The sequence below is a fragment of the Mytilus trossulus genome, chromosome 2 (genome assembly GCF_036588685.1).
Source record: "Mytilus trossulus isolate FHL-02 chromosome 2, PNRI_Mtr1.1.1.hap1, whole genome shotgun sequence".
In the NCBI taxonomy this organism is placed as follows: domain Eukaryota; kingdom Metazoa; phylum Mollusca; class Bivalvia; order Mytilida; family Mytilidae; genus Mytilus; species Mytilus trossulus.
This window is the reverse complement of record NC_086374.1, coordinates 26321956-26333402: the sequence shown is the minus strand read 5'-3', so window position 1 is coordinate 26333402 and position 11447 is coordinate 26321956. Positions and strand designations below refer to the sequence as shown.

Here is an 11447-nt window from a genome sequence, read left to right as displayed (position 1 = left end):
CCACCAATATAATTCACATCTTGCAAATATTTTCCCCTGAAAAGTGCAGTACCTATAGTCTGAGCTATAGTCTATTGAATTCACTTAAACTGGTATTATATCAATAACTGCATTAAACAGTTTCTAATCATTATTCATTCAAAACCATTTTATTATACCAATGTCTCACACACAACATATTATAGTATACTGTTGTCTATCAGTCCATCATCCACACTTCAGACAATTACTAGAAAACACTTCCCCCTACTATCATGAAACTTTGTTGAAATGTTTATATCTATTGACATTTGCTCCTTATCGATTTTATAAATTTCAGAATTTTCATTTCCATGTTATGAAGAAAGATTTTATCCTTAAAAAAAGAGAGAATTTTCCAATTTTGGACAATAACACAAAAATGCATCCATCACCTTTAATTAAACTTTGGTGATTTTTTTACACTATTGACCTAAGTTCCCTTTTGATTGTAATAAATTTCAGATTATACATTTCTGTGTTACGAATTTTTATATATGCTAAAAAAAAGAAGGGATTTTATAGTTTTTGGACAACTATAAGTGCAGGAGTTTCGGGCTACACTGAAAACCCATTGGAGGCCTTCAGCTGTTGTCTACTCTATGGTTGGGTTGTTGTCACTTTGACACTTTCCTCATTTCCCATCTCAATTATTCACATAAACACTTCCACATCATTTTATAAAACTTTGGTGAATTGTCTATGTCTGTTGACCTCAGCTACATTTCAAAATTTAAAACAAGATGAACAACTACAGGTCCCCAAATAGCCTTCAACAATGACAAAACCTCATACAGCACAGTCAGCTATAAAAAACCTTAAAATGACAAATATAAAACAAATGAAATGAGAAAACAAATAGATTAATAATTGTACAAAACAAAATAGTTCAACCTTTAAGCAAGCTTAAAAGGAATCAAGACATATCATGCGCTTACAGTGCAGCTATTTATAAACCAACTCCATATTCAAACACCCAAACAATTAATTCATAGAGAGGGGTGAAAGTTGAAGCCCCCTTTTTTATCAGTCAATGCATTTGAATGAAGAAATGTACACATCAACTCAATCTGTTAATACACATTTCCAGTCTAACTTTCAATGCATTTGTAATGACCTTTAACCCCACTGACAATTTGCGTCTGTGTCCATACTTGTATATAATGCAAAATACATTCTGAGTTGGAAATCAAAATAAAAAAAATAAGTGGATGATCATTTACAATCAGGACTCATCAGCAGGCACAGATGTTTAAAAGATCACATTGTTATTTTTAATATAAAAATTAAAAGTTATATTGTAAAATGACAATTGGACATTTTCCCCTGTAAAGCAAAAGAGGAGAATGTATACAACTAAAGAAAAACTCATTTGAGGTCCCTGTATGATGACAAATTCATAAGAAAAAAACAAACGGCCGAAACCAATAAACAAACACATTCATGACAGACAATAAATAACGGCAACACATATGGACTACTTTTTGACCTTGTTCCAATTTGGAAAGGAGACAACTGAGAAATGACAAAAATGAAATATGACTAGTTCAAAAGGTGACAAAATAACTATGACGCGACCGGTCTTTTGCATTAATGGAAATAATCAACGTAATCTTTATAAAGTTATTGATTTCATAATTTTTCTTCTTCGTATAACTAGGTTTTGTTCAGAGGATCACTGAGGAGTATATACATTTTTTTACGTGTTAAAGGAAAATATATTTCATATTATTATTCGAGTTTCCTCAAAGAAAGAAAGAAGGGTATGTGCTTATCTAAATTTAATCCTAAAAAGAGTGAAGAAATTGTTTATTTGCTAAAATATCTTGTCCGTGGAAAAACTCTAACTATTTTATATCATAGGGTTATTTAAAAAAAAAAGTGTAACTGACTTACATGAATGTAGTGTAGAAAAAGCCAATTAAAGGTTCAATGATAATTCTTTTGCATCTAATAACAGCAAATACAGGATAAAATTTTAGCGTCACAAACAGTGCCATCAGCAGCCAAACAAAAACTAAAAAAAAACAATGGTATGATTAAAATTAACAACGTATAAGACAAAAACAATTGGGCAGGGTCTTCCCTGCCCCCCCCCCCCCCTAGGCACTGCAGTGTGGTACATAATTATAATGCTTTCGATAATCAGTTTTTTGTCTTTACTCTTAAATCTCTTAGAACAACATACAGTGAAATGCCTTTAAATTAGTAAGGCAGGAGTTATCCTAGTACAAAATAGTCTGGGATCATCCGTTCAATATTGAAAGCTAATTATAGTTTAAACAAATGTGAGGTCTAAACTGTAACATTTTCAAATATTTATGAAAGAGTATTCTAACTCACATGCATTTGATAGTGATAATTTAATAACTGATATTTTAAAATTTAAATGTTTATATAGCAAATCAATTGTCATTAATTGTCATAATGCTTGTGTCCTAGTTGCTGAATAGGTTTGCCTAAGTTTGCCTTAGTAGCATATTTTCTAGCCTAGGCAATTTTTTTTTTTTTTTAATTCATATAATTGATAATTGAAATGACTAATATGTCACAGAGACAACAAACCAACCAAAGAACAGACATCAGCCGAATGCCACCAATTGATTTTCAACGCAGCGAGAAAATCCCTCACCTGGTAGTGGTCCTCAGTTGGTCCCTACATAAAATTGTCTACTAGTTCAGACAAAATGAACGTCACAATAAACTCAAAAAAATATAAATTACCTAAATTTAAAAAAAAAATAACATTCAAGACTAGAGGCTCCTGACTTGGGACAGGCACAACAATGCGACAGGGTTAAACACGCTTCGTGAGATCTCAAACCATCTCGTATACCTCTAGCCAATGTAGAATAATGAAACATATAACACTTAGGATGACAGAATGACAAACAATTATTAGATTTCAAGTTTTATTGTAAGTAATAAGCTTATCCCGAATCAACTTCAGATATAAGGAAAGTAAACCTCCAAATAATATGTTTGGCATTGATATAATTTAGAATAAGGATAGTAATTAGAGCTCTACTTTTTATTCAAAAATATGATAATAAGAAAGAAATTAGAATTCGACCGCTATCTATGTATATACAAAATGTAAATACTGGTAAAACTCCTATAGTACATGAAACATGAAACATGAAAACTTAATTAAACGCCTATTTCTACATATACAATATGTATTCAATGGCGTTGTACATAAATGACATATAAAATACAAAAATACTAAGCAAAAAAAATTGTAGTGTGTCTCTATAAGGTTAAACATATAGATTATACTTGGAAACTAGTAGATAAACAATATCTCCGAAAAAGAGGCGTTGTATGTGAAACAAGTATTAACAAAGTACAATTAAAAGCACAAAAAAATCGAGGATTTCTACATACAACATAGCGGAAGATATATGAGTTGTATAATGTATGCCATGTATACCCAATTTCTCATATTTATCTAACCGTATTAACGATTCAACATGTTATTGCTTTGCATTGAGCATAAACTTTGATCGCTTACCTCTGACCCAGGGGCTTACTAATGTTGGAATATTCAACGAGTCTAAAACTAATCCTCTTTGAGATATTAAAGACACCAGTTCAACTGAAGTACATCCAAACGCAGCTGTATAAATAATGGCTAAATTGTCATCCTCCAGGAAGTTTATCGGCCTGAAATATTTTAACATGTTATATTCTGCAATAATAAGTAACCGTTTCTAGTTTGTTATGTCATGCACAAAAGAGTCAGTGGTTGGCTTTTTTTAGTTTTCTGCATTGTCCGCAAAAAACAAAACTCATGCCTAAAGTTATTTGCTCCCTCAAACTTTATATATATTTTATGTATTCAAATGAGTATGTTTTGTTCTATAAAACATGTAGACAAATATTTTCTACATATATATTTAAGAAAGAAATCGTTTTTTTTTAAAGCAATCGAGGAAGGAATCGTATATTATTAACCGACTCTGAAAAGAGACGTTTTTGCACACACAAACCATTTAACAGTCATGTTCACAGAAATAAATAACCAAAGAACACTGAAAATATAAAAAATAAGTTTTAAAAACCCATTTTAGGTGCATGGTCCTTTGAAATATGAATGCATATATTCTATGAAGGGAAATGTTAAATTAACTTTAGAGGTCTTTTTTTTGCAATTTGCTTTGCTAGCACTTTATGTCAGAAATACAGCGGACTGGTCATTTTTCTATTGAAAAAAAATCAAAGTGGCGAAATTCATAATAACAAGTAAAAGAATGACAAATCAAACATAAGTATTTTTATAATTCATTCAAGAAAAAAGAAAAAGCATACGTTATAGATAACATATTTGTAAAATATAGCGAACTAGTTTTTACTTTGACAACTAAAGGACGACAGTTTGAACAACAGCTATAGGGCACGTTAAATTCTTCAACAATTAGAAAACAAAAACATGATACTCTGTATTCATCAATATTTGTAAGATTTCATGGTTAGGGTGAACCACGAATTTCAATACTCAACGAAGTAGGAATTTTCTATAAGCTGAAATCAAAAATATTTTAGGATTTATTTCCTTAACAATTCAGAAAATTTTTTACCAACGAAAATAAATGAATCTATAGTATGTCTATTGGAACACAACGTGCTACAATTATGGATTGCACAAATCTACTTGAAATCAGTCAAATCAAGTAGAAAAGGTTAACATCAGCATGCACTTCTCATTCTGGGATAATGATGATTTTATCATACTATAGAAATATGTTTAATCTTATAAATTGAAAATATCCTATTGAAATTAGAATTAAGGTACCAAAGTAACAGTATGTTTGTCTCATATCCTCAAAATTGACAGTGGAAAGCTGTTTTATCTTTGTGTTGCATTTCATTTAGGTTTGTGATATAAATCTTCAGTTTTCTATGAATTGTGTTATGGTCTATTCTTCGTAATCCGATTTTTGGGGGCTGTCAGTTTTTTATCAACATTAGTTATAAATATCTCGTTGAATCTCCCGTCCCTTTCTTTTGCATTAGCATCTGTGTATTGGACGAATATCTCCATGTTGAAAAAATTACCTCGTTCCGAGAAAAATATATCTTGATAAAGTAACTTTCAAGACATAATCTTAGGTTAAAATTGAAATCATCTCTTCACACATTTAACGGTCAACATAATTATCTTATATGGACTATTATAGGGCTTCTATATTATGATAGATTACCAGAGATTACAGCCCTTGGTAACAATTTGATGGGTTTGAATTGTTGAATCTATAGTTGTGTGTGTGATGTACTTTGTACTGTGCACCCTTATTGTGTCTTTTTTATCAGTGTCTTTCGTTGGCTTTGTGTTTTGTTTGCCTTATTAGTATTTTATGTCGGTTTGGTGAAATAAAAATTCATATAGTTGTCAATATATTAAAATAAGTAATGATTTCGTTTTATTTGTTATACGAATGTTATAGAAGATGAATATTCAGTTGGAATACTTACATTACAATACCTGGTCGTCCTCCTCGTTTGTTTGTTTCAAAAAATGATAGAAAAATTGAAAGTAAAATCTGAAAAATAAGAATAACTTGTTGTACAGTTGTATCAGAGTATGTGTGTAAATGTGCGTTAACAAACGTTCAATGGTATTGCCTTAGTGTTACCTTAGAATGAAAATATTTTACAAAATTGAACACGGTCACATGTTCTATTTCTAAGGAGCATTATATGTGTTACTAGAGATTCAGTAAATTTTAAAAATAATACTTGGAAGCTGCAAAAGAATTAAAAGAAAGGTATGTCTCCTAATTTACATTTAATGGGAAGGTCTGTTTATCAATAATATACTAAATCATTCAGGTCAATACCACAGTTCGAAATGCAATGACAGGTGCATTATTAATTCGATTACTAGTTTAAGATGCATACCCACTTTGTAAAAAGTCAAATTTTAGCTATAGCAAAAGTAAAAAAAAAAAAAGGGAAAACAATCAACAACAAAAAAGCGAACAAAAATTAAATGGTTCTGGTAAGTATTATTATTTTGGGGTCAAGAATGGTTTGCATGAACATGATGAATTCACAGTTGTATCCTGCATCTTCAAGATATTAGATACCTTCTTCATTTGTGGATGTAGCCAAGCTCTTCTGTGTTTGATACAGTACATACTACATGTGATAGATTTGAAAATGATAATTTAATTTAGGTACAATGATATGAGATGTAGAAAAACATTTATACAGCATAACAAAAAAAATACAAAAATAGAAGAAGGTACAATTGTATACATAATGCATGTAGGTCACGAAAGAATAAGATGCATAAAATCTCCATAAGTCATTTAGGCGCATTTTATTATTTTTGTGTTTTATAAGGTTGTAACTACAATACATCACTTAAGAAACTGACATAAACTCCAACTTAAATATCCTTATATCATTATCCTAATTTTTTTTCATATGCCTACACTTCTAAAACTATATTGAACCAGTAATGGAAAAAAGTAAAAACTCAAAAATACTGAACTCCGAGGAAAATTCAAAACGGAAAATACCAAATCAAAAAGCAGTATTGAAACCTCATACACATCAAATTAATGGATAACAACTGTCATATTCCGGACTTGGTACAGGCATTTTCCTATGAAGAAAATAGAGGATTGAAACTGGTTTTATTAAAACTAGCTAAACCTCCAACTTGTATGGCAGTCGCATCAATTTTCATTGATTACAAGCATTCTTTAAAAATATTTACAAAAGCTTTGTACAGGTATTCCCTGGAATAGCAAGGTGGCAATATTATTTCAATAGTTTAACACAAAAGCGACATGCCACAATGCAGTGACAATAACCAAATAGATTATGTAAGTTTTTCTGGCTCTGATTATTTAAATAATATTCGTTTGCTATTCATCATGTATTCATAGCTTGTAATTTTATTTTTGAATTTATATATGAGCACTGCTCTTGTATCCTAATCCCAATTATTGAATATTTTGCTTACTTCGTTTTTGTGTCTTTATCCTTACAGCTATATATATATATATGTACTAAAGAAATATTTACACCGAATGTTTGTGGCACAACATCCTGTCCACAAGTTAACAATTTTTTTTTTCTGTAACGTAAGATCCATTTTGTTACAACCTGTGATCAATTTTATTTGGCAATCGCCAATGGCAGTCAGCAGGGTTAAAGAACATCAGTTGTTCGACCTGTTAGTCAAATGCGTTTTGTTTAAATATACTTTTTCACTCTTTTGGTCTTTTGGAAAATGTTGTTTGTGCTGTTTTTAGACCCTTCTACAACGAAATTTGTTTGACATGCACACGTAAAAAAATGAGAGCCCAGGTGGCCGTGTGGTCTAGCGGGACGGCTGCAGTGCAGGCGATTTGGTGTCACGATATCACAGTAGCATGGGTTCGAATCCCGGCGAGGGAAGAACCAAAAAAATTGCGAAAGCAATCTTACAGATCTAACATTGTTGGGTTGATGTTTAGACGAGTTGTATATACATTATGTACACAGCCATGTATCACCATCATTGATGGCGATCCGATGGATACATCTGTTGTAGGGTTGTCACTGACTCAGACGTACTTATGTATATATATATCACAGTAGCATGGGTTCGAATCCCGGCGAGGGAAGAACCAAAAATTTGCGAAAGCAAATTTACAGATCTAACATTGTTGGGTTGATGTTTAGACGAGTTGTATATACATTATGTACACAGCCATGTATCACCATCATTGATGGCGATCCGATGGATACATCTGTTGTAGGGTTGTCACTGACTCAGACGTAATTATATATATATATATATATATATATATATAACAATTTTTTTAATGAAAATATGTTAACAGTAATATTTATGTCTTTACCCTTGTTGCTATATATATAACAATTTCTTTAATAAAATATGTTAACAGTAATCTCTTAGAGTGTCTACAGATTAGTAGTTAAATACAATTGCATGTAAATACAGATATTATTTTATTGTTCTAAATTTTGTTGTTCTAAATCTTCGAATATAAAATTGAATTATAGAATGTTCCTCCAGCTTGCATTCTCTAATTTTTTTATCCGGGTTTATTTACAATTTTAGGTTCTATCGGTTTTATAATCTTCACTGGCGGATCCAGAAATTTTCATTAGTGAAGGCCTATTGACTACCTAAAAGGGGACCCTCTCAAGGGTTGCTTCAGTGATTTTCTATAAAAGCAACCATTTTTTCCTCCAGAAAAAGGGGGCTCGGATCCCCTGGCCACCCTCTAAATCCGTCTCTGATCTTTTCAGAGATTTTATTAAGTTCTGGATATTCAAACGTGTATATCTGAATCATTACTGATGAGACTATAAAAGAGGGACGAAAGATTCCAAAGCGATAGTCAAACTCATAAATCTAAAACAAACTGACAACGCCATAGCTAAAAATGAAAAAGACAAACAGAGAAACAATACTACACATGACACAACATGACACCAAAGAATAAACAACACGAACCCCAACAAAACTAGGGGTGATCTCAAGTGCTTCGGAAGGGTAAGCAGATCCTGCTCCACATGTGGCACCCGTCGTGTTGCTTATGTGATATCAAATCCGGTAAATAGTCTTATTCGGTAGGTCACATTCATGAAAGGGAAGGAGATTGTAGTTACGACGTAAGGAAAATGTCCGATATCATTTGTGAAACGGTTATTTGATAACGGTCAACCAACTCGTGATGGCGTCCGTAAAATTTACGAAGAGAAAAAATTGTTATAATTGTGACCTCCAACGGATGTATAACGGAGAAACAACGAATACAAAACGGAAATAGAACGGACGAGTACCGGACGTTCAACGGACACTTTATCCGTTTTATCTGACTTCGGTTCAAAGTTTTGAACACGCTCAAAATTTTCCACCGGACAGCACGGACGTTACCAGATAAAACGAACACTAGAAGGACATGAAAGTGATATGGACGGATAATTAACGAATGATAACGGACGTCTTACAGACATAAACGGGTTCAAAATAATTATCGGTTCGGCGTACGTTCGCGCTATCCGATAAGGTGTGACAGGGTCTTTAAGGAATGTACCTTTCAAAATGGGTCGATACTTAACAATTATGTATAGGATAAACAAACTTTTCAACTTTCTTTGGAAAAGTAGCGGTTCCATTCATCTATATGCAACATATATACAATGTATATATATCTATGAAGCCTAGGTGGTTGTGTTGTCTGGCTCGAGAGATACTGTGTAAGCTGATGAACACTTGTCAAATTATATAATGTGCAAAGATACAAATATGATGTTTGAATATATTTCAACACGATCTTGATAGTAATTCAGTTATGACAAATACTTTTTTAAGTTTACTCAAAAAATATTTAAAGCAGGAATCCACAGGAAATCCTGCCCCGTTCACGCTACGTTTTTGTCTGTACAGTAATTGGTAAAATCAGAGTAAAACCCATTTTGGTATAAATGGGACAAATGTTAACATTAAAATGAACATATGTACCAATTTTAGTGACCTCAAGTTCATGATTAGGTACCGTTACAAAACTTTAACCTGATGTATTTTTTACCGCATAGAATATACTTGAAAAGTGTCATTAATATTGTTGATTTATATGAAGCTACTTACAGCTATGCCCAGTGCCCCAAGTGATAGGTCCGTTATCGTATCATCGGGAGATACAGCAGTAGCATTGTTTGAAGACCTAAAATATAAACAAAACACATTATGTATGGAGCTTATTTTAAATTTTACGTGTACTGCTATGGCTAAGAGATGATTGTTGCTATCAAAAAATGTCTTGAAGTACGGAATATATAACGACAAAATTATTAACAAACAGATACACTGAATAGAAATCTTTCAAAATAGTAGAATAGGGAAATCTAAAATATTAACGCAATAGAGGCTCGAAGATCTTGTTTCGGTCATATGCAGTATATAAATTAACTCATTTTTGTTAACAACCGTAGAACTTTTAGAATTAACTCGATAAATACTTTAGCAAACATTTTGTAGTAATAATGGTGATTCGTTGTTTGTTAAAATGTTTGCTGGTGTTGTGGTCATATATATCACAACTATAAACGTCATTTTAAAGGTTTCCAAGAACGTTTGATAGCTACTAGCTTTTCACAAGAATTGTCATATATTTTTATTTCTATCTATGTAAAGCACGAAAACATGTTTGCTGCTGATATGTGTTTCAGAAATTATTTTAAATTTTTGTTCTCAAAACTTTTTATTTTTAGTCGGGGTGGTGGCTATTTTCGAAGTTGGTATTGATATTTCATTATATCAAAATTTTTACAGCTATCTGAACTGTAAGTATTTTTAAGAAAATTCATGCTTCGATCTATACGGAATAAAACACATTTTAAAAAATTAGAATGATATTTACAATCAATTTAAGGTTAATATTTCAAAAGAATGCTTATCATTTCAGCAATTTGTCTGATGAATACTTACATGACCTGCTATCTTTATTACTGCAAAAAACATAAAACAATAATTCTAAATAAATTAAATAATTGCGTCATCAGTAATTTAAATTTAATTTATACAATTCACCACACAACAACAAATGTTATGAATTCTATCAATACTTTATTGAATTAAATGCATCGATTGTATTGACTAAGACAATAATAATTGCTTCGTCGTGTCTTTATAGAACCGATTGTTTCCCTTCTATTTGATACTGTGACTTATAAACTCCCGTTGTAGTCGGAGAACTTCTTCAATGACCTATACAGTTTTGACTGTCTTTAAAACACAGGATAATAAAAGAAAAAAATCGTGATTACCTAGTTGGAGTCAACCTTGAGGTCATTTCCTTAATGGTTCTTTCAAAGGAATTATTGTTGTATAAAAGCAAGCTGTAAAGAAACTTAAAGTTCAATTGAGAAACTGATTATTCTACGAAATTACTAGAAAAACCTAAGGGTTTATTAGATTTTGAAGCATTTCTCGATACAAAAATCGGATAATGTATTGACATTTACTTTCCTATTTAACTGCATATAATTATATGTATAAGTATTGGGATTTTTTTTTTTAATTTAATAAATAGTACAAAGGACATGTTTTAAGTGGCGAAAGATACCAAAGTGACATCCAAACTCATTAGTCAAAAAAATAAGTGACAACGGTCAAAAAGAAAATGTGAAACGGACAAACAACTGAAAAAACAAAGACTGAGCAACACGCACAAAAAAAAATGCAAATGAGTGTGATTTTACATTGACAGTAGACGGAAATATGAAACTTTACCTATATTTAATTTTAACATCTTCTGGCAGGGGCGGCATAAAGATCATATCAAAATTCAGTTTTAATAAAAAAAAAAAAAAGTAGAATCACAAAATATCGAATTCGAGGAATATTGAAACCGGACAATTCTCTAATAAATCAAAAGCTCAAACATATAAAACGAATT

The 11447-nt window shown here is 31.4% G+C and overlaps 1 protein-coding gene across 1 annotated transcript; it reads right to left on the bottom strand.

The window, feature by feature from the left end:
* Positions 1-1910: 1910 nt before the first annotated feature.
* LOC134705685 (stimulated by retinoic acid gene 6 protein-like) lies at positions 1911-10497 on the bottom strand. Its single transcript, XM_063564406.1, has 5 exons — positions 10478-10497; positions 9638-9713; positions 5494-5561; positions 3533-3684; positions 1911-2035 (listed from the first exon to the last, which is right to left on the bottom strand). Coding segments are annotated over exons 1-5 (423 nt in total). The 5' UTR covers positions 10480-10497.
* Between the last annotated feature and the right edge of the window lie 950 nt (positions 10498-11447).

What these genes read in the sequence shown, in the direction of transcription:
- LOC134705685 (XM_063564406.1), bottom strand. An exon ending in TTGGGGCACTGGGCATAGCT is followed by an intron (nt 5,562 to 9,637) that starts GTAAGTAGCTTC and finishes CTTATTTTTCAG; the next exon opens with ATTTTACTTTCAATTTTTCT. An exon ending in AGTAAGCCCCTGGGTCAGAG is followed by an intron (nt 2,036 to 3,532) that starts GTAAGCGATCAA and finishes GTTTTTTTTTAG; the next exon opens with TTTTTGTTTGGCTGCTGATG.